The 24,419-nt window shown below is 42.5% G+C and overlaps 2 protein-coding genes across 2 annotated transcripts; both read right to left on the reverse strand.

Moving 5' to 3' along the window:
- Positions 1 to 271: 271 nt before the first annotated feature.
- LOC130097051 (obscurin-like) lies at positions 272 to 18,115 on the reverse strand (the record flags this gene model as incomplete). The annotated part of the gene is made up of 11 exons (XM_056263720.1): positions 272 to 498; positions 1,784 to 2,026; positions 9,293 to 9,571; positions 10,435 to 10,707; positions 10,793 to 11,011; positions 11,851 to 11,907; positions 13,101 to 13,343; positions 15,503 to 15,781; positions 16,645 to 16,917; positions 17,003 to 17,221; positions 18,061 to 18,115. Coding segments are annotated over 11 exons (2,367 nt in total), but the record flags the coding sequence as incomplete, so codon positions are not given.
- A 1,148-nt stretch (positions 18,116 to 19,263) lies between these two features.
- On the reverse strand, positions 19,264 to 24,353 carry LOC130097052 (high affinity immunoglobulin gamma Fc receptor I-like; the record flags this gene model as incomplete). The annotated part of the gene is made up of 5 exons (XM_056263721.1): positions 19,264 to 19,553; positions 21,739 to 22,017; positions 22,881 to 23,153; positions 23,241 to 23,459; positions 24,299 to 24,353. Coding segments are annotated over 5 exons (1,101 nt in total), but the record flags the coding sequence as incomplete, so codon positions are not given.
- Between the last annotated feature and the right edge of the window lie 66 nt (positions 24,354 to 24,419).

Consider the following 24,419-nt stretch of genomic DNA (forward strand, 5'->3'; position numbering starts at 1 on the left):
GAATAGTAAATAAAAAAGTACGCTAATTAGATAGTTTTAATTTGGAAAACATTTAGATATGTCTAACTCAAATTGCCATTGAAAATTTAAGACCTTTCATAAGTCAAAATAAGACTTTTTAAGACTTTTTAAGGCCATAAATTTTTCAAATCTAATTTAAGACTTTTTAAGACTTTTTAAGGACCCGCGGATACCCTGTCAAAATGACCGACCGATCATTATTCTCCAGGTCCCATTGTGTGGTCCACCGCCTCCTGCCTCGTAACCCACCTCAGCCTTGTCCTTGCTCTCGACACGCATGTGGTAAACTGATGAGCTGGATTTGATCAAAGTCTCCACCTGTGCACCTGTCAGTCGCCTGAAAACTGAATCCTCCACGTTTTCTGCACTTCAGCGCGATCAGCACCACGATCGGCACCACGATCAACACCACGAGAAGCACCAGAGCCACAGCCACCGTGATGGGCATCACATTTACAGACTCTGACAGTGGTTGTGCTACGAGAAAGAAGGAGGATGCATTTTTTTTAATGCTAAAAATAATGAGAATTGGTGAAGTAAGAATTGGAAGTGACTGTAGTTCATTATGAGTAATGTCAACATTAAAGCTGCAGTCCGTAGCTTTTTTTGGATTAAAAATTATCCCAAATAAATTTGAGCAAATACATAAGCAGCCAGTGTTCAAAACTCTCTGCTTGCCGTAGCTCGATTCAAAGCGGTAAGCTTGTAATAATGTTTTTAACTCCAGTGGTACTGGTGGATTTCTGCGGGAGATTCGAGCATGTCTTTGCGTCATTACGTCACATCTGTACACACACATCTGTACACACACATCTGTACACATAAAGAAGAGTCTCGGCTAGTATAAGCTATATTGCGTGTGAGGATGTTGGAGGTGGAGATTTATAGCCTTTTCTCACAGCATTTGATAAAATTAAACTTATTAATTTGATGGCGGATCGGATCCAGAAAGGTTCAAACGACAATCACCAGTGACAACAGAAAAAGAGACTGCAACCGGCCCATGCGAAAACAAGGATAATATTAGAAGGACATTACATGTAGTCACGCAATGCTGACGTTGTTGAACATTAACAATTTGAGAACAAAGTATAATTTGCACGCTTTGACGTGATATGATAAGCGATTGTTAGATTTAATCACCGCGATTTACTGCAATGATTTTTTCCCCTTATTTGGTCAGAACAAAAGTGGATGTTACTCTTACTTGTTCAGATTACATTTTCCGGTGAAAATTATTATGTTGGTCATACTTCCAAAAAGAATAATCTGTGATTCTGAATGCCAGTATCCACACCGGCGGTGACTGACAGCCTCACACTCTCCTCAAACATTGTGTTCATCCGCGCTGTGCCATGTTGAGGGTGTCGAGGCACAACTCACGTAAAGTTGATAATTCCGCAAATGACTGCAATTGCAGGTTTCGAACAGAGATGGCGACAGAGAGGAAAAACTGCGGACTGCAGCTTTTAAATGCACGGAAAATGAAACTGTTCATACAGTTCTGTGTGCATGCGTTTTTTGCCCTGAAACTGGGTGTAGTCGATACTTCGAGAACCGTTTCTGCTGTTGATTACCACCGAAAATAAATTAGACTTGTCTCTCAGCTTACAGGTTATTATCATTAAACTAAAACCTGAAATTAATTAATAGCTGAAATTAAGTAGCTGAGATTTAACTTATTTTGTTTCAATTAGTTGCCAATTATGCCAAAGTAACATTTCAAATTTTCAGTAGCGTGTGTGTGTGTGTTTGGGGGTACCTTTGTAGCTGTAAATGTTGCTGAAACGGGAGAATCCTTTCCCACACTCCATCCGGCAGCTGAACAGTCCTCCTTCCTCCACGGTAATAATCTGTGTATTTTCAGGTAGTCTTTGGCGTGCAAATGAGTCATTAAGAAATGTTTGATACCAGCAGTAGGACGTGCAGGAAGAAGGACAGTCTCTGCAGAAACACTCCAGACTCTTAGGAGACGTTGAATCCACTGTAGGAGCAGGAGGCCCACCTGTACCACACACAAATATGACTTACAAAAGAATTGATTCAGTGGTTGTTCCTGTAACTCAGTTGGTAGGATAGTGACTTACATTTACATTTAGTCATTTAGCAGATGCTTTAATCCAAAGCGACTTACAACTGAGAACTAAACTAAGCGAGTCTTCGTGAAGAGGCAAAAACAACGCAAGAAGTGCTCAAAATATAAAGTTCAGACATAGCTCGGAGTAGCATAAGCCAGATAAGCAAGGATTTAAAGGAAAAGGATTTTTTTTTTTTATATATATATAATTATGTTGTAAGTGCTCACGGAAGTGCTCAGTTTTCAGTTGTCTTTTGAATGCTGTCAGGGATTCTGCATTTTGGATGAGGGTGGGCAGATCGTTCCACCAGCATGGAACCGTGAATGAGAATGTTCTGGAGAGTGATTTTGAGGCTCTCTGTGATGGTACCACGAGCTCATTGACTGATCGTAGGCTTCTGGTAGGGATGTAGACTTGTAGTAGTGAGTGGAAGTAGGAGGGAGCTGATCCTGTGGTCAATCTGTAAGCAAGTGTCAACACCTTGAACTTGATGCGAGCAGCGAGTGGTAGCCAGTGCAGAGAGATGAGCAGAGGAGTGACGTGGGCTCTTTTGGTGCTCGTTGAAGGCCAGACGAGCTGCAGCATTCTGGATCATTTGTAGAGGTTTAGTTGCACATGATGGAAGTCCAGCCAGAAGAGCATTGCAGTAATCAAGCCTAGAAATGACCAGGGCCTGGACGAAAAGTTGTGTTGCATGATCAGTTAGGAAAGGCCTGATCTTCCTGATGTTGTGCATAGCAAACCGGCATGATCGAGCTGTCTTTGTAATGTGGTCTGTGAAGGTCAGCTGATCATCAAAGATTACTCCAAGATTTCTGACCGACCTTGATGGGGTGATTGAGGAAGACTCTAGCTGGATAGTGAAGTCGTGCTGTAGAAACGGATTGGCAGGGAGGACGAGAAGCTCAGTCTTTGCCAGGTTGAGCTGCAGGTGATGTTCCTTCATCCATACCGAGATGTCCGCCAGACAGCTTGAGGTCCGTACAGCTACTGTGGGATCATCTGGTTGAAATGAGAGGTAGAGCTGGGTGTCATCAGCATAGCAATGGTAAGAGAAACCATGTGCCTGTATGATGGGTCCCAGTGATGTGGTGTAAATGGAGAAGAGGAGCGGTCCAAGAACTGAACCCTGAGGAACCCCTGTGGTCAGTTGATGTGCTTTGGATACCTCACCTCTCCATGTGACCCTGAAGGACCTACCTGTGAGATAGGACTCAAACCAGTGGAGAGGAGTACCTGTGATGCCCAGTGATGAGAGGGTGGACAGAAGGATCTGATGGTTCACAGTGTCGAAGGCAGCAGACAGATCCAGGAGGATGAGAACTGATGATTTGGAAGCAGCTTTTGCGATCCGCAGGGCTTCGGTGACCGACAGCAATGCAGTCTCGGTTGAATGCCCTTTCTTGAAAGCAGATTGGTTGACATCCAGCTGGTTGTTCAGAGACAGGAAAGATGATACTTGGTTGAAAGCAACTCGTTCAAGTGTTTTCGCAATGAATGGTAGGAGAGAGACAGGTCTGTAATTCACTAAAAGTGATGTGTTTAACTTCATTCAAACTTAACGTTAGCTCAGGTCATGGTTTAAATTCCCAGTGAATGCGTATCCTGATAAGGATAAAAGCATCTGACAAATGTATAAATGTAACCGCTCTGACAGATTCAGTGAGTAATTCATTAGACTAATTCTAACGTGCAACCCTGACTGATTCTGTCAGTTGGACCAGAAAGAACGATAGGATTCAAGTGCAATGAACAACTGTTTATTCACAAAAGAATAGAAGTAGTAGGTTCAGATGGAAGTCTCAGTCTCTGGCAGGACACTGGCAACGCAGGGACGCAGATGGGCAGACTCCAGGCAATCCGGCAGGGAAAACAGGCGATCCGGGCAAACGAACAGACAGGATACTGGACAAAAGACAAGGGTGAATCCAGAGAGCCTCGACAACGATCTGACAAAGACAGGACAAACTCACACACAATAAATAGGGTGCCGTGATGAGAAACAGCTGACGCTGATCCGCTCATCAACCTCAATCACGAGCCACGCCTACCAATACACATAACCATACTCACAGCGCGAGGGCGAGACAGTGAATCCATGAACCGTGACAGTACCCCTCCTCCTAGGAGCGCCTCCTGGCGCTCCCAGGAGAACCTACCTGTCGATTGTAAACATCAATAAGGGAATGATCCAGGATGTCTCTAGCCGGAACCCAACTTCTCTCCTCCGGACCGTAACCTTCCCAGTCCACCAGGTACTGAAATCCGCGTCCCCTCCGTCTAGCGTCCAAAATACGACGAACCGAATAAACTGGTTCCCCATCTACGAGGCGCGGCGGGGGGGGAACCGGTGCAGGCGGATTAATACGAGAATGAAATACAGGTTTCAATTTGGACACATGGAAAACGGAATGAACCCTCCTGTACGCCGGAGGAAGTTTGAGGCGGACTGCCACAGGGCTAAGAATCTTTGTGACAGAGAACGGGCCAATAAATTTTGGAGCTAGTTTATTACTGACGGAGCGGAGAGGAATGTTCTTAGAAGAAAGCCACACTTTTTGACCAACGACGTATACGGGGGGCTTCAGCCGGTGGCGATCGGCCTGAGCCTTGGTGCGCGCTCCCACCTGGAGGAGAGTCTCACGGGCTCTTCTCCAAGTGCGGCGGCACCTTTGGACGAAGGCGTGAGCAGAGGGGACCGCGACTTCGGACTCCAGACCAGGAAAAATGGGTGGCTGGTAACCTATACTACACTGAAACGGAGATAGGCCCGTGGATGAGACTGGCAACGAGTTGTGAGCGTACTCAACCCAAGAGATCTGTTGGCTCCAGGAGGAAGGATTCTGGGACACCAAACATCGTAATACCCTTTCAAGATCTTGGTTGGCTCTCTCCGCTTGGCCGTTGGTCTGGGGATGGAACCCAGAGGACAAGCTGACACTCGCCCCCAACAATCTACAAAACTCTCTCCAAAATTTGGATATAAATTGGGGCCCTCTGTCGGAAACCACGTCAATCGGGAGGCCATGAATGCGAAAGACGTGATTCACCACAGTAACCGCTGTCTCCTTAGCTGAAGGTAATTTGGGTAAGGGGATGAAATGTGCCGCCTTCGAGAACCGGTCCACTACCGTCAAAATGACTGTATTACCTTGAGAAGGTGGAAGACCCGTAACAAAGTCAAGTGCGATGTGAGACCAGGGTCTCGAAGGGACAGGCAGCGGTTGGAGCAACCCATCTGGAGGACGATTGGAAGTCTTGCCACGAGCACAAACCGAGCAAGCCAAAACAAATTCCCGAATATCGCGAGCCATCACGGGCCACCAGAATCGTTGCTTAACCAAAAAACTGGTACGTTTAACCCCTGGATGACAAGCCACATTGGAACCATGACCCCACCGTATTACGTCTGACCGGACCCCCTCCGGCACAAATAACCGACCCGGTGGACATTCGGGCGGAGGTGTTACCCCTTCTAAGGCCGTGCGGACCTTCGACTCGACCTCCCATGTGAGTGTAGAGACAACGAGTCTCTCAGGAAGAATGCACTCGGGAGTAGCTGGGCGTTCGGAGCGGTCAAAAATACGAGACAATGCATCGGGCTTGATGTTCTTAGAACCCGGACGGTACGATAGTAAAAAATCAAAACGACCGAAAAAAAGTGCCCACCGAGCCTGCCTGGAGTTCAGTCGTTTAGCGGATCTGATGTACTCAAGGTTCTTGTGATCGGTCCAGACGATAAAAGGTTCCCCCGCACCCTCTAACCAGTGGCGCCACTCCTCCAATGCTAATTTGACTGCCAACAACTCTCTGTTACCAATATCATAATTACTTTCGGCAGTCGATAATCGATGAGAAAAAAACGCGCAAGGGTGCATCTTGTCGTCCGAGGAAGAACGCTGGGATAGAACTGCACCTACCCCCACCTCCGACGCATCAACCTCCACCACAAACTGACGTGAAGGATCAGGGGCTACGAGAATGGGAGCTGAAACGAAGCGGCTCTTGAGGTTGGTAAATGCCGCTTCAGCAGCATTAGACCACCTGAACGTCGTTCTGGTGGAGGTTAAGGCGGTCAGAGGAGCGGCTAGTTGGCTGAAATTACGAATGAAACGTCTGTAAAAATTGGCGAATCCCAGAAACCTCTGCAGGGCCTTGCGGGAATCCGGAATTGGCCAATCTACCACAGCCTTAACCTTGTCAGGATCCATGCGTATTCCCTCGGACGAGACAATATACCCCAAGAATGGAACCGACTGTGCATGGAACGCGCACTTCTCCGCCTTGACAAAAAGCCCATTCTCTAACAGCCTCTGGAGTACTCGTCTGACGTGTTGAACGTGTTCCTGGAGAGACGAAGAAAATATCAATATGTCATCCAGGTAAACATAAATGAACTGATCGACCATGTCTCTCAACACGTCATTGACGAGTGCTTGGAAGACGGCGGGGGAGTTGGACAGGCCGAACGGCATAACCAAGTATTCAAAGTGCCCCCTGGGGGTATTAAATGCCGTCTTCCACTCATCCCCCCTTCTTATCCGAACCAAATGGTAAGCGTTGCGCAGATCCAATTTCGTGAAAAGAGACGCTCCCTGCAACCGGATAAGTATTCTTTACCGTGATGTTGTTCAGCCCCCGGTAGTCAATACACGGTCGCAGAGAACCATCCTTCTTACCCACGAAAAAAAATCCTGCGCCCGCGGGAGATGAAGAAGGACGGATGATCCCAGCTGTTAGAGAATCAGAAATATATTTCTCCATGACCTCCCTCTCAGGTACGGAGAGCGAGTATAACTTGCCCTTAGGCGGAGACGTACCTGGCATTAAATCTATAGCACAGTCATAGGGACGATGTGGAGGAAGAGAAGCAGCCCGAGACTTACTGAACACTTCCTTCAAGTCGAGATACTCCGGGGGCACGTTAGACAGATTCACCGACTCCTCCTGCAACATAGAACAAGAAACAGACGGACACGCAGACAAAGACAAGAGGCATAACAATGATTACTCCAAGCCGACACAGAATTCTGACCCCACTCGATCCTAGGTTGATGCCGTACTAGCCACGGGTGACCCAACACCACAGGTGCAAAAGGAGAGTTAGTGAGTAAAAATGAAGTTCTCTCGGTATGGTTACCAGAGGTAATGACAGTAAGGACACCGGTCTCCTCAGTAATCCCTGGAAGGATCTGGCCGTTCAGGGCGTTAACGGTGATGCGGTGCTGGAGTGTGATGACCGGAATCTGGAGACGTCTAGCCAGAGCATAGTCCATCAGATTGCCCTCCGCTCCAGAATCCACCAGGGCCTGGCAGGTGTGGGCCTGGTCTGCCCATCGCAGTCTTACCGGGAGGAGAGTCGCTGATGAGGATTTAATACCTGAAAGCCCACCCAACAGTAACCTCCGTTCTACTGTCGGGCTGGGTCTTTTACTGGACAGTTGACGAGAAAGTGTCCAGCCTTGCCACAGTAGATGCATAACCCTCTAGCTCTCCGACGTTCCTTCTCCTCCCGGGAAAGCCGAGCTCGACCAACCTGCATGGGTTCTTGATCGAATGAGGGGCTGACCGTGTTCTCCTCTCTGGCGCTGGCGAACTCCGGAAACTCCGGAACCAAACCCCGACGTGAACGATTCCCTCCTTGTTGAAGACGAGCGTCCACGCGTAACGCCAAGCTGATAAGTTCATCGAGACTCCTCGGTAACTCCAGGGTGTAAATCTCTCTTTGAACACGGTCAGCCAACCCATGCAGGAAGACGTCCCACTGCGCCTCTTCGTTCCAGTGGCACTCGGCCGCCAGGGTGCGGAATTCGATGGAATAGTCCGAAACGGTGTTGTTGTTCTGACGCAACTCAGTGAGTCTGCGCGCCGCCTCGCGGCCCACGATCGCGCGGTCAAACACCCGTCTCATCTCGTCCGCGAGTGCCTGGAACGAAGAACAGCAGTGATGTTGATTCTCCCACACCGCCGTTCCCCATTGAGCCGCGCGTCCGGACAACAATGTCATCACCAAGGCCACCTTAGATTGTTCAGTGGCGAAGGTAAGTGGCTGAAGAGAGAAAAAAATGGAACACTTCGTTAAAAATGCTCTACACAGATTGGGCTCACCCGCATATCTCTCAGGGGTAGGGATGCGCGGCTCGTGCAGATGGAAGTTCGGAGGGTCCTGGGGAACGGTCGGCGGGGGTGGCGCAGGGGACGCTCTCATTTGTTGGATCTGAGTGGTGAGCTCGGACACCTGCGTTACCAGTGCTTGCATGGCACGACCAGTCGCCGTCGCTTGTTCCTCCTGATGATCCATCCGTGCAGCACTGCTCGTGAGGAAATTCTGTAGCTCCGTTGTGCTTGCTGAATCCATAATGGTCAGATCGTTCTGTCAGTTGGACCAGAAAGAACGATAGGATTCAAGTGCAATGAACAACTGTTTATTCACAAAAGAATAGAAGTAGTAGGTTCAGATGGAAGTCTCAGTCTCTGGCAGGACACTGGCAACGCAGGGACGCAGATGGGCAGACTCCAGGCAATCCGGCAGGGAAAACAGGCGATCCGGGCAAACGAACAGACAGGATACTGGACAAAAGACAAGGGTGAATCCAGAGAGCCTCGACAACGATCTGACAAAGACAGGACAAACTCACACACAATAAATAGGGTGCCGTGATGAGAAACAGCTGACGCTGATCCGCTCATCAACCTCAATCACGAGCCACGCCTACCAATACACATAACCATACTCACAGCGCGAGGGCGAGACAGTGAATCCATGAACCGTGACAGATTCACTAAAAGAATTGACACATAAGAGTCATTTGTTCATGAATCAGACTATAGGCTACTGCTTTTGTCATTACAATTATTATTACTAGTAATGTTATATATATATAACTGATATATTCAAACATATCTTATTTGTACTGCAAACTTATTTAGTGTTAAGTATAATTATATATAAATATTGCTTAAATAATATTGTTATTTATTTATATCAGTATTATTGTTATTATTATTCATTTAATCCTTCTTTTTTATTATTATTATTATTATTGTATAGTACCACATGGTACTCTTACATATACAGTATTAAGGAATGCCATGGTAACATGTCTAAAAAATACTTACAAGTACTAGTAGTGGTTGTCGTGTATAAATGAAGGGATGAGGTGAGGCAGTGATTGTAATATTGTAATGTTTACCTATAACTTTTAACTCCTGCGCATCAGAATCTCCTTCCTGCTGGACAGCTTCTGCACTGATGTGGCTGTACCTGTAGGTGGCGTGACAGCTGTACTGTCCGGTATGATCTTGTGTGGCGTTGGTGATGATGTATGTGTCTTCTGTTGTGGTTGCGATTTGCTTATTATCCTTATAGAATACAGCTCTGTCCGCTTTCCCACCCCAGACTGCACACCTGAGAGCCACACTCTCCCCCAGCAGTGCAGGAACGGCTGGAGGGTCCAACATCACCTTGAGGTCTGAGACACATAGACACACAGGTCAGACATCCATCATCTACCGCTGCAAGAACCTGATGCTTCATTCAAAGTATGGTGTTACTGACATAAACTACAGGCTATTGGCTGTTTAAGAAAAAGGGATTCAACAGGAAATGTCAGCACTGGAAAAAAAGTATATTGGAAATTTTGAAATTGAATATATTGATCAACTTTGTCTTTGTGATGCAAATGAGTAAATAGTTGCCATACAGTAGGAGTATAGAGCTATAAACCCTGATCTTGGAGAAGAGACTTTATATTGAGATCTGACTTTTATAGACTTTGGTGTTTTGGCAAGTCTGAGCACAGTTTGAGCTATTGATGAGATTCGCCCTGCAACTATAGAGGTGACAGATGTGAGGTGTCTCTTTCTCCACATCTGAGAATCAGTTTCTATTTGCTCTCCAGTTTAGTCTCATGGCTCTTTATGGAAGCCATTGAGATTTAGAGGATATTGTTTGTAATTTTTGAGGAGGACCTGATTCAAGGAGTCAGAAATCCTTAGTAAACCAGAAAACATGGTTTATTACTTGACTATTACATGCAGATTTAATTATTGTGAAATTTCAATATACTCTAACATCACTTGCTTAACATGTTCAAGAGCATGTAAGACTGATGGGAACTAGCTGGCAACTTGTGGTCAGAAAAAAAATTCTAGGAAAGTGAGTGGGATCCAGTGTTGTTTTGGACTCCATTGAATTTAATTGCATGGACACAGATAATCTACAAATCATGGAACTACATGAAAGCGAGTAAATAATGACAGAATTAGTATTTTTGTATTTCCCTTTAACGAAACAGGAAACAGGAAATAAACAGGGAAAGGAGGAAGGAGTCACCTGTCATTTTCAGCGTCACTGCATTGCTTCGTTGTCCACCGTTCTTGCACCAGAAAGTGGCTCTTTTTGCTTCGTTCAATTCTGCAATTATAACAGCCCTGTTCTTCATCTTATCAGCAGAGGTTCCTAGTGTGAAGCCGCTCTCTCCCCGCAACACAAAACACTTCCAGCCATTCGGATCATCGTCCACCTGCAGCACCAGGTTTCTTCCATCACTTTTGGTCATCACAGCGCCACCTATAGATGGAGAGAGCTGAGCGTGAGGCTCCAGCTCTGAGAGAGAGAGAGGATGAGAAACAGCAGGAGGAACTGATGATCGTGAGGGAAAGTTTAGAGTTATTTAGGATGGTGTTCATACCTTCGACAGTGAGTGTGTACGGGTCACTCTTCAATCCGCCCCGCTCACATACGTACTCCCCGTTGTCTTTAGATGTCACTGCTGTAAGAAGCATTGAAGAATTCTGATCTGATTGTAGCTTTCCATTAATGAACCATTTTATCGTTCCACCCCCTCGTTTACAGATCAGAGTGATGTCATCTCCAACAAACACATCTGGGAACCTCGGCAGGAGAGACACTGAGAGAAAGAAAACAGACACATAAGAGACACATCTTCTGTAACGCCAGGTTGTCTGACTACTTTACTATTGTAAAATATTATTGATTGATTTATTGATTGACAATAATTGTAAACCATGGTGATTTAGTTCTGCCTACTCAACAAATATAATAATTGGAGTAATTGGAAAAGTTTGAAATGGACCGTAAAAGGTGCAATTATGAATTAATGCATTTTTTTTATTAATGCATTTATAAAGGCATAAATAAATAATTGATGCGCTTATTTATGCATTTATTTATTTAAAAAGTCATATACCCTTTCATTCATATCAGGTTTTTTAGAAAAAAATATTTTTTGTTGCTTTTTAAAAAAATATCTTAATATTGCTTTTCGCCATTTCACCCTGTCTCTGACTTTAATTAAATTAACAGTTTTTTTGCTGTTTTTTTATTCAAGGGCTTCAGGTATTCGGTCGAGTTCAGTGTAGTTTTTGACCGTCTAATCGATGTGAAATCTGCCATAAGTAATGAGGATCTTGTTAAAAATAAACTTGAGCTGCTGGTTTCTAACATTGGGATTCTTCAGGAGGATCTGCAGATCTTAGAAAATAATCTGATGCTTTTTGATCATGTAGGAGACAGACTCTTCAGTCTTCAGCGAGGAACCACGTCAGGAACTACTTTGGACATGGTTGGAGGTTCATTAGAAACATCAGTATGCTGGTTGGGTGAAGTGATGAGGTTTGCAGATCTGCATTGGTTTTTTCTTAATCCTGTGCTTTATTATAGATTTGATAGTATCTCTTTTTTTTTAGCTCCTCTGATCTTGTGCACAATGAAAATGTGTGTATTTACCTGCTGGTTTTTCTCCCTTGTCCTCTCTTATGAGAGCCAACAGCACTGTGACATAAAAAGATAAATCAGATTATTTCTGCACTAAGAAATTTCATCTTTCATTTTAATTTGCAGCTTCATTGACATTGAATGAGACGGCCGCACCCAGTCAGTTTTGGGTGAATCATGACTCAAGAGTCACTGGCCAGTTGCATTTTCAAAAAAGTAGTTTTGAAAGTAATTCTTGCATATCTTTCTAAATATCTTTGTAAAAATTTGCTTTTGGCAGTGTAATTGAAAATCTGTGTTACAAAATGATCATAGTGCAAACATCACCAAAAATGATATTATTACATAATTAATTCTGTCAAGTTTGCATTGAAATTTAATTGCAATTTAATTTAACTGATAATTTGATATAACTAAACTTATCAATTTGATGGCGGATCGGATCCAGAAAAGTTCAAACGACAATCACCAGTGACAACAGAAAAAGAGACTGCAACCGGCCCATGCGAAAACAAGGATAATATCAGAAGGACATTACATGTAGTCACGCAATGCTGACGTTGTTGAACATTAACAATTTGAGAACAAAGTATAATTTGCACGCTTTGACGTGATATGATAAGCGATTGTTAGATTTAATCAGCGCGATTTACTGCAATGATTTTTTCCCCTTATTTGGTCAGAACAAAAGTGGATGTTACTCTTACTTGTTCAGATTACATTTTTCGGTGAAAATTATTATGTTGGTCATACTTCCAAAAAGAATAATCTGTGATTCTGAATGCCAGTATCCACACCGGCGGTGACTGACAGCCTCACACTCTCCTCAAACATTGTGTTCATCCGCGCTGTGCCATGTTGAGGGTGTCGAAGTACAACTCACACAAAGTTGATAATTCCGCAAATGACTGCAATTGCAGGTTTCGAACAGAGATGGCGACAAAGAGGAAAAACTGCGGACTGCAGCTTTAAAATGCACGGAAAATGAAACTGTTCATACAGTTCTGTGTGCATGCGTTTTTTGCCCTGAAACTGGGTGTAGTTGATACTTCGAGAACCGTTTCTGCTGTTGATTACCACCGAAAATAAATTAGACTCGTTTCTCAGCTTACAGGTTATTATCATTAAACTAAAACCTGAAATTAATTAATAGCTGAAATTAAGGAGCTGAGATTTAACTTATTTTGTTTCAATTAGTTGCCAATTATGCCAAAGTAACATTTCAAATTTTCAGTAGCGTGTGTGTGTGTGTTTGGGGGTACCTTTGTAGCTGTAAATGTTGCTAAATCGGGAGAAACCTTTCCCACACTCCATCCGGCAGCTGAACAGTCCTCCTTCCTCCACGGTAATAATCTGTGTATTTTCAGGTAGTCTTTGGCGTGCAAATGAGTCATTAAGAAATGTTTGATACCAGCAGTAGGACGTGCAGGAAGAAGGACAGTCTCTGCAGAAACACTCGAGACTCTTAGGAGACGTTGAATCCACTGTAGGAGCAGGAGGCCCACCTGTACCACACACAAATATGACTTACAAAAGAATTGATTCAGTGGTTGTTCCTGTAACTCAGTTGGTAGGATAGTGACTTACATTTACATTTAGTCATTTAGCAGATGCTTTTATCCAAAGCGACTTACAACTGAGAACTAAACTAAGCGAGTCTTCGTGAAGAGGCAAAAACAACGCAAGAAGTGCTCAAAATATAAAGTTCAGACATAGCTCGGAGTAGCATAAGCCAGATAAGCAAGGATTTAAAGGAAAAGGATTTTTTTTATTATATATATATAATTATATTGTAAGTGCTCAGTTTTCAGTTGTCTTTTGAATGCTGTCAGGGATTCTGCATTTTGGATGAGGGTGGGCAGATCGTTCCACCAGCATGGAACCGTGAATGAGAATGTTCTGGAGAGTGATTTTGAGGCTCTCTGTGATGGTACCACGAGCTCATTGACTGATCGTAGGCTTCTGGTAGGGATGTAGACTTGTAGTAGTGAGTGGAAGTAGGAGGGAGCTGATCCTGTGGTCAATCTGTAAGCAAGTGTCAACACCTTGAACTTGATGCGAGCAGCGAGTGGTACCCAGTGCAGAGAGATGAGCAGAGGAGTGACGTGGGCTCTTTTGGTGCTCGTTGAAGGCCAGACGAGCTGCAGCATTCTGGATCATTTGTAGAGGTTTAGTTGCACATGATGGAAGTCCAGCTAGAAGAGCATTGCAGTAATCAAGCCTAGAAATGACCAGGGCCTGGACGAAAAGTTGTGTTGCATGATCAGTTAGGAAAGGCCTGATCTTCCTGATGTTGTACATAGCAAACCGGCATGATCGAGCTGTCTTTGTAATGTGGTCTGTGAAGGTCAGCTGATCATCAAAGATTACTCCAAGATTTCTGACTGAGCTTGATGGGGTGATTGAGGAAGACTCTAGCTGGATAGTGAAGTCGTGCTGTAGAAACGGATTGGCAGGGAGGACGAGAAGCTCAGTCTTTGCCAGGTTGAGCTGCAGGTGATGTACCTTCATCCATACCGAGATGTCCACCAGACAACTTGAGGTCCGTACAGCTACTGTGGGATCATCTGGTTGAAATGAGAGGAAGAGAGGTAAGAGAAACCATGTGCCTGTATGATGGGTCCCAGTGATGTGGTGTAAATGGAGAAGAGGAGCGGTCCAAGAACTGAACCCTGGGGAACCCCTGTGGTCAGTTGATGTGCTTTGGATACCTCACCTCTCCATGTGACCCTGAAGGACCTACCTGTGAGATAGGACTCAAACCAGTGGAGAGGAGTACCTGTGATGCCCAGTGATGAGAGGGTGGACAGAAGGATCTGATGGTTCACAGTGTCGAAGGCAGCAGACAGATCCAGGAGGATGAGAACTGATGATTTGGAAGCAGCTTTTGCGATCCGCAGGGCTTCGGTGACCGACAGCAATGCAGTCTCGGTTGAATGCCCTTTCTTGAAGGCAGATTGGTTGACATCCAGCTGGTTGTTCAGAGACAGGAAAGATGATACTTGGTTGAAAGCAACTCGTTCAAGTGTTTTCGCAATGAATGGTAGGAGAGAGACAGGTCTGTAATTCACTAAAAGTGATGTGTTTAACTTCATTCAAACTTAACGTTAGCTAAGGTCATGGTTTAAATTCCCAGTGAATGCGTATCCTGATAAGGATAAAAGCATCTGACAAATGTATAAATGTAACCGCTCTGACAGATTCAGTGAGTAATTCATTAGACTAATTCTAACGTGCAACCCTGACTGATTCACTAAAAGAATTGACACATAAGAGTCATTTGTTCATGAATCAGACTATAGGCTACTGCTTTTGTCATTACAATTATTATTACTAGTAATGTTATATATATATAACTGATATATTCATACATATCTTATTTGTACTGCAAACTTATTTAGTGTTAAGTATAATTATATATAAATATTGCTTAAATAATATTGTTATTTATTTATATCAGTATTATTGTTATTATTATTAATTTAATCCTTCTTTTTTATTATTATTATTATTATTGTATAGTACCACATGGTACTCTTACATATACAGTATTAAGGAATGCCATGGTAACATGTCTAAAAAATACTTACAAGTACTAGTAGTGGTTGTCGTGTATAAATGAAGGGATGAGGTGAGGCAGTGATTGTAATATTGTAATGTTTACCTATAACTTTTAACTCCTGCGCATCAGAATCTCCTTCCTGCTGGACAGCTTCTGCACTGATGTGGCTGTACCTGTAGGTGGCGTGACAGCTGTACTGTCCGGTATGATCTTGTGTGGCGTTGGTGATGATGTATGTGTCTTCTGTTGTGGTTGCGATATGCTTATTATCCTTATAGAATACAGCTCTGTCCGCTTTCCCACCCCAGACCGCACACCTGAGAGCCACACTCTCCCCCAGCAGTGCAGGAACGGCTGGAGGGTCCAACATCACCTTGAGCTCTGACACACACAGACACACAGGTCAGACATCCATCATCTACCGCTGCAAGAACCTGATGCTTCATTCAAAGTATGGTGTTACTGACATAAACTACAGGCTATTGGCTGTTTAAGAAAAAGGGATTCAACAGGAAATGTCAGCACTGGAAAAAAAGTATATTGGAATTTTTGAAATTGAATATATTGATCAACTTTGTCTTTGTGATGCAAATGAGTAAATAGTTGCCATACAGTAGGAGTATAGAGCTATAAACCCTGATCTTGGAGAAGAGACTTTATATTGAGATCTGACTTTTATAGACTTTGGTGTTTTGGCAAGTCTGAGCACAGTTTGAGCTATTGATGAGATTCGCCCTGCAACTATAGAGGTGACAGATGTGAGGTGTCTCTTTCTCCACATCTGAGAATCAGTTTCTATTTGCTCTCCAGTTTAGTCTCATGGCTCTTTATGGAAGCCATTGAGATTTAGAGGATATTGTTTGTAATTTTTGAGGAGGACCTGATTCAAGGAGTCAGAAATCCTTAGTAAACCAGAAAACATGGTTTATTACTTGACTATTACATGCAGATTTAATTATTGTGAAATTTCAATATACTCTAACATCACTTGCTTAATATGTTCAAGAGCATGTAAGACTGATGGGAACTAGCTGGCAACTTGTGGTCAGAAAAAAAATTCTAGGAAAGTGAGTGGGATCCAGTGTTGTTTTGGACTCCATTGAATTTAATTGCATGGACACAGATAATCTACAAATCATGGAACTACATGAAAGCGAGTAAATAATGACAGAATTAGTATTTTTGTATTTCCCTTTAACGAAACAGGAAACAGGAAATAAACAGGGAAAGGAGGAAGGAGTCACCTGTCATTTTCAGCGTCACTGCATTGCTTCGTTGTGTACCGTTCTTGCACCAGAAAGTGGCTCTTTTTGCTTCGTTCAATTCTGCAATTATAACAGCCCTGTTCTTCATCTTATCAGCAGAGGTTCCTAGTGTGAACATGCTCTCTCCCCGCAACACAAAACACTTCCAGCCATTCGGATCATTGTCTACCTGCAGCACCAGGTTTCTTCCATCACCTTTGGTCATCACAGCGCCACCTATAGATGGAGAGAGCTGAGCGTGAGGCTCCAGCTCTGAGAGAGAGAGAGGATGAGAAACAGCAGGAGGAACTGATGATCGTGAGGGAAAGTTTAGAGTTATTTAGGATGGTGTTCATACCTTCGACAGTGAGTGTGTACGGGTCACTCTTCAATCCGCCCCGCTCACATACGTACTCCCCGTTGTCTTTAGATGTCACTGCTGTAAGAAGCATTGGAGAATCCTGATCTGATTGTAGCTTTCCATTAATGAACCATTTTATCGTTCCACCCCCTCGTTTACAGATCAGAGTGATGTCATCTCCTACAAACACATCTGGGAACCTCGGCAGGAGAGACACTGAGAGAAAGAAAACAGACACATAAGAGACACATCTTCTGTAACGCCAGGTTGTCTGACTACTTTACTATTGTAAAATATTATTGATTGATTTATTGATTGACAATAATTGTAAACCATGGTGATTTAGTTCTGCCTACTCAACAAATATAATAATTGGAGTAATTGGAAAAGTTTGAAATGGACCGTAAAAGGTGCAATTATAAATTAATGCATTTTTTTTATTAATGCATTTATAAAGGCATAAATAAATAATTGATGCGCTTATTTATGCATTTATTTATTTAAAAAGTCATATACCCTTTCATTCATATCAGGTTTTTTAGAAAAAAATATTTTTTGTTGCTTTTTAAAAAAATATCTTAATATTGCTTTTCGCCATTTCACCCTCTCTCTGACTTTAATTAAATTAACAGTTTTTTTGCTGTTTTTTTATTCAAGGGCTTCAGGTATTCGGTCGAGTTCAGTGTAGTTTTTGACCGTCTAATCGATGTGAAATCTGCCATAAGTAATGAGGATCTTGTTAAAAATAAACTTGAGCTGCTGGTTTCTAACATTGGGATTCTTCAGGAGGATCTGCAGATCTTAGAAAATAATCTGATGCTTTTTGATCATGTAGGAGACAGACTCTTCAGTCTTCAGCGAGGAACCACGTCAGGAACTACTTTGGACATGGTTGGAGGTTCATTAGAAACATCAGTATGCTGGTTGGGTGAAGTGATGAGGTTTGCAGATCTGCATTGGTTTTTTCTTAATCCTGTGCTTTATTATAGATTTGATAGTATCTCTTTTTTTTTAGCTCCTCTGATCTTGTGCAGAATGAAAATGTGTGTATTTACCTGCTGGTTTTTCTCCCTTGTCCTCTCTTATGAGAGCCAACAGCACTGTGACATAAAAAGATAAATCAGATTATTTCTGCACTAAGAAATTTCATCTTTCATTTTAATTTGCAGCTTCATTGACATTGAATGAGACGGCCGCACCCAGTCAGTTTTGGGTGAATCATGACTCAAGAGTCACTGGCCAGTTGCATTTTCAAAAAAGTAGTTTTGAAAGTAATTCTTGCATATCTTTCTAAATATCTTTGTAAAAATTTGCTTTTGGCAGTGTAATTGAAAATCTGTGTTACAAAATGATCATAGTGCAAACATCACCAAAAATGATATTATTACATAATTAATTCTGTCAAGTTTGCATTGAAATTTAATTGCAATTTAATTTAACTGATAATTTGATATAACTAAACTTATCAATTTGATGGCGGATCGGATCCAGAAAAGTTCAAACGACAATCACCAGTGACAACAGAAAAAGAGACTGCAACCGGCCCATGCGAAAACAAGGATAATATCAGAAGGACATTACATGTAGTCACGCAATGCTGACGTTGTTGAACATTAACAATTTGAGAACAAAGTATAATTTGCACGCTTTGACGTGATATGATAAGCGATTGTTAGATTTAATCAGCGCGATTTACTGCAATGATTTTTTCCCCTTATTTGGTCAGAACAAAAGTGGATGTTACTCTTACTTGTTCAGATTACATTTTTCGGTGAAAATTATTATGTTGGTCATACTTCCAAAAAGAATAATCTGTGATTCTGAATGCCAGTTTCCACACCGGCGGTGACTGACAGCCTCACACTCTCCTCAAACATTGTGTTCATCCGCGCTGTGCCATGTTGAGGGTGTCGAAGTACAACTCACGTAAAGTTGATAATTCCGCAAATGACTGCAATTGCAGGTTTCGAACAGAGATGGCGACAAAGAGGAAAAACTGCGGACTGCAGCTTTAAAATGCACGGAAAATGAAACTGTTCATACAGTTCTGTGTGCATGCGTTTTTTGCCCTGAAACTGGGTGTAGTCGATACTTCGAGAACCGTTTCTGCTGTTGATTACCACCGAAAATAAATTAGACTCGTTTCTCAGCTTACAGGTTATTATCATTAAACTAAAACCTGAAATTAATTAATAGCTGAAATTAAGTAGCTGAGATTTAACTTATTTTGTTTCAATTAGTTGCCAATTATGCCAAAGTAACATTTCAAATTTTCAGTAGCGTGTGTGTGTGTGTTTGGGGGTACCTTTGTAGCTGTAAATGTTGCTAAATCGGGAGAAACCTTTCCCACACTCCATCCGGCAGCTGAACAGTCCTCCTTCCTCCACGGTAATAATCTGTGTATTTTCAGGTAGTCTTTGGCGTGCAAATGAGTCATTAAGAAATGTTTGATACCAGCAGTAGGACGTGCAGGAAGAAGGACAGTCTCTGCAGAAACACTCCAGACTCTTAGGAGACGTTGAATCCACTGTAGGAGCAGGAGGCCCACCTGTACCACACACAAATATGACTTACAAAAGAATTGATTCAGTGGTTGTTCCTGTAACTCAGTTGGTAGGATAGTGACTTACATTTACATTTAGTCATTTAGCAGATGCTTTTATCCAAAGCGACTTACAACTGAGAACTAAACTAAGCGAGTCTTCGTGAAGAGGCAAAAACAACGCAAGAAGTGCTCAAAATATAAAGTTCAGACATAGCTCGGAGTAGCATAAGCCAGATAAGCAAGGATTTAAAAGAAAAGGAAATTATTATTTTTTATAATTATGTTGTAAGTGCTCACGGAAGAGATGAGTTTTCAGTTGTCTTTTGAATCCTGTCAGGGATTCTGCATTTCGGATGAGGGCGGGCAGATCGTTCCACCAGCATGGAACCGTGAATGAGAATGTTCTGGAGAGTGATTTTGAGGCTCTCTGTGATGGTACCACGAGCTCATTGACTGATCGTAGGCTTCTGGAAGGGATGTAGACTTGTAGTAGTGAGTGGAAGTAGGAGGGAGCTGATCCTGTGGTCAATCTGTAAGCAAGTGTCAACACCTTGAACTTGATGCGAGCAGCGAGTGGTAGCCAGTGCAGAGAGATGAACAGAGGAGTGACGTGGGACCGTTTGGGCTCGTTGAAGGCCAGATGAGCTGCAGCATTCTGGATCATTTGTAGAGGTTTAGTTGCACATGATGGAAGTCCAGCCAGAAGAGCATTGCAGTAATCAAGCCTAGAAATGACCAGGGCCTGGACGAGAAGTTGTTGCATGCTCAGTTAGGAAAGGCCTGATCTTCCTGATGTTGTGCATAGCAAACCGGCATGATCGAGCTGTCTTTGTAATGTTGTCTGTGAAGGTCAGCTGATCATCAAAGATTACTCCAAGATTTCTGACCGACCTTGATGGGGTGATTGAGGAAGACTCTAGCTGGATAGTGAGGTCGTGCTGTAGAGACTGATTGGCAGGGAGGATGAGAAGCTCAGTCTTTGCCAGGTTGAGCTGCAGGTGATGTTCCTTCATCCATACCGAGATGTCCGCCAGACAGCTTGAGGTCCGTACAGCTACTGTGGGATCATCTGGTTGAAATGAGAGGTAGAGCTGGGTGTCATCAGCATAGCAATGGTAAGAGAAACCATGTGCCTGTATGATGGGTCCCAGTGATGTGGTGTAAATGGAGAAGAGGAGCGATCCAAGAACTGAACCCTGGGGAACCCCTGTGGTCAGCTGATGTGCTTTGGATACCTCACCTCTCCATGTGACCCTGAAGGACCTACCTGTGAGATAGGACTCAAACCAGTGGAGAGGAGTACCTGTGATGCCCAGTGATGAGAGGGTGGACAGAAGGATCTGATGGTTCACAGTGTCGAAGGCAGCAGACAGATCCAGGAGGATGAGAACTGATGATTTGGAAGCAGCTTTTGCGATCCGCAGGGCTTCGGTGACCGACAGCAATGCAGTCTCGGTTGAATGCCCTTTCTTGAAAGCAGATTGGTTGACATCCAGCTGGTTGTTCAGAGACAGGAAAGATGATACTTGGTTGAAAGCAACTCGTTCAAGTGTTTTCGCAATGAATGGTAGGAGAGAGACAGGTCTGTAATTCACTAAAAGTGATGTGTTTAACTTCATTCAAACTTAACGTTAGCTCAGGTCATGGTTTAAATTCCCAGTGAATGCGTATCCTGATAAGGATAAAAGCATCTGACAAATGTATAAATGTAACCGCTCTGACAGATTCAGTGAGTAATTCATTAGACTAATTCTAACGTGCAACCCTGACTGATTCACTAAAAGAATTGACACATAAGAGTCATTTGTTCATGAATCAGACTATAGGCTACTGCTTTTGTCATTACAATTATTATTACTAGTAATGTTATATATATATAACTGATATATTCATACATATCTTATTTGTACTGCAAACTTATTTAGTGTTAAGTATAATTATATATAAATATTGCTTAAATAATATTGTTATTTATTTATATCAGTATTATTGTTATTATTATTCATTTAATCCTTCTTTATTATTATTATTATTATTATTGTATAGTACCACATGGTACTCTTACATATACAGTATTAAGGAATGCCATGGTAACATGTCTAAAAAATACTTACAAGTACTAGTAGTGGTTGTCGTGTATAAATGAAGGGATGAGGTGAGGCAGTGATTGTAATATTGTAATGTTTACCTATAACTTTTAACTCCTGCGCATCAGAATCTCCTTCCTGCTGGACAGCTTCTGCACTGATGTGGCTGTACCTGTAGGTGGCGTGACAGCTGTACTGTCCGGTATGATCTTGTGTGGCGTTGGTGATGATGTATGTGTCTTCTGTTGTGGTTGCGATTTGCTTATTATCCTTATAGAATACAGCTCTGTCCGCTTTCCCACCCCAGACCGCACACCTGAGAGCCACACTCTCCCCCAGCAGTGCAGGAACGGCTGGAGGGTCCAACATCACCTTGAGCTCTGACACACACAGACACACAGGTCAGACATCCATCATCTACCGCTGCAAGAACCTGATGCTTCATTCAAAGTATGGTGTTACTGACATAAACTACAGGCTATTGGCTGTTTAAGAAAAAGGGATTCAACAGGAAATGTCAGCACTGGAAAAAAAGTATATTGGAATTTTTGAAATTGAATATATTGATCAACTTTGTCTTTGTGATGCAAATGAGTAAATAGTTGCTATACAGTAGGAGTATAGAGCTATAAACCCTGATCTTGGAGAAGAGACTTTATATTGAGATCTGACTTTTATAGACTTTGATGTTTTGGCAAGTCTGAGCACAGTTTGAGCTATTGATGAGATTCGCCCTGCAACTATAGAGGTGACAGATGTGAGGTGTCTCTTTCTCCACATCTGAGAATCAGTTTCTATTTGCTCTCCAGTTTAGTCTCATGGCTCTTTATGGAAGCCATTGAGATTTAGAGGATATTGTTTGTAATTTTTGAGGAGGACCTGATTCAAGGAGTCAGAAATCCTTAGTAAACCAGAAAACATGGTTTATTACTTGACTATTACATGCAGATTTAATTATTGTGAAATTTCAATATACTCTAACATCACTTGCTTAACATGTTCAAGAGCATGTAAGACTGATGGGAACTAGCTGGCAACTTGTGGTCAGAAAAAAAATTCTAGGAAAGTGAGTGGGATCCAGTGTTGTTTTGGACTCCATTGAATTTAATTGCATGGACACAGATAATCTACAAATCATGGAACTACATGAAAGCGAGTAAATAATGACAGAATTAGTATTTTTGTATTTCCCTTTAACGAAACAGGAAACAGGAAATAAACAGGGAAAGGAGGAAGGAGTCACCTGTCATTTTCAGCGTCACTGCATTGCTTCGTTGTGTACCGTTCTTGCACCAGAAAGTGGCTCTTTTTGCTTCGTTCAATTCTGCAATTATAACAGCCCTGTTCTTCATCTTATCAGCAGAGGTTCCTAGTGTGAACATGCTCTCTCCCCGCAACACAAAACACTTCCAGCCATTCGGATCATTGTCTACCTGCAGCACCAGGTTTCTTCCATCACCTTTGGTCATCACAGCGCCACCTATAGATGGAGAGAGCTGAGCGTGAGGCTCCAGCTCTGAGAGAGAGAGAGAGGATGAGAAACAGCAGGAGGAACTGATGATCGTGAGGGAAAGTTTAGAGTTATTTAGGATGGTGTTCATACCTTCGACAGTGAGTGTGTACGGGTCACTCTTCAATCCGCCCCGCTCACATTCGTACTCCCCGTTGTCTTTAGATGTCACTGCTGTAAGAAGCATTGAAGAATTCTGATCTGATTGTAGCTTTCCATTAATGAACCATTTTATCGTTCCACCCCCTCGTTTACAGATCAGAGTGATGTCATCTCCTACAAACACATCTGGGAACCTCGGCAGGAGAGACACTGAGAGAAGAAAACAGACACATAAGAGACACGTCTTCTGTAACGCCAGGTTGTCTGACTACTTTACTATTGTAAAATATTATTGATTGATTTATTGATTGACAATAATTGTAAACCATGGTGATTTAGTTCTGCCTACTCAACAAATATAATAATTGGAGTAATTGGAAAAGTTTGAAATGGACCGTAAAAGGTGCAATTATGAATTAATGCATTTTTTTTATTAATGCATTTATAAAGGCATAAATAAATAATTGATGCGCTTATTTATGCATTTATTTATTTAAAAAGTCATATACCCTTTCATTCATATCAGGTTTTTTAGAAAAAAAATATTTTTTGTTGCTTTTTAAAAAAATATCTTAATATTGCTTTTCGCCATTTCACCCTCTCTCTGACTTTAATTAAATTAACAGTTTTTTTGCTGTTTTTTTATTCAAGGGCTTCAGGTATTCGGTCGAGTTCAGTGTAGTTTTTGACCGTCTAATCGATGTGAAATCTGCCATAAGTAATGAGGATCTTGTTAAAAATAAACTTGAGCTTCTGGTTTCTAACATTGGGATTCTTCAGGAGGATCTGCAGATCTTAGAAAATAATCTGATGCTTTTTGATCATGTAGGAGACAGACTCTTCAGTCTTCAGCGAGGAACCACGTCAGGAACTACTTTGGACATGGTTGGAGGTTCATTAGAAACATCAGTATGCTGGTTGGGTGAAGTGATGAGGTTTGCAGATCTGCATTGGTTTTTTCTTAATCCTGTGCTTTATTATAGATTTGATAGTATCTCTTTTTTTTTAGCTCCTCTGATCTTGTGCACAATGAAAATGTGTGTATTTACCTGCTGGTTTTTCTCCCTTGTCCTCTCTTATGAGAGCCAACAGCACTGTGACATAAAAAGATAAATCAGATTATTTCTGCACTAAGAAATTTCATCTTTCATTTTAATTTGCAGCTTCATT

This window comes from Rhinichthys klamathensis, unplaced genomic scaffold, assembly GCF_029890125.1.
Source record: "Rhinichthys klamathensis goyatoka isolate OS25496 unplaced genomic scaffold, OSU_Roscu_1.1 h1tg000209l_1, whole genome shotgun sequence".
NCBI lineage: Eukaryota > Metazoa > Chordata > Actinopteri > Cypriniformes > Leuciscidae > Rhinichthys > Rhinichthys klamathensis.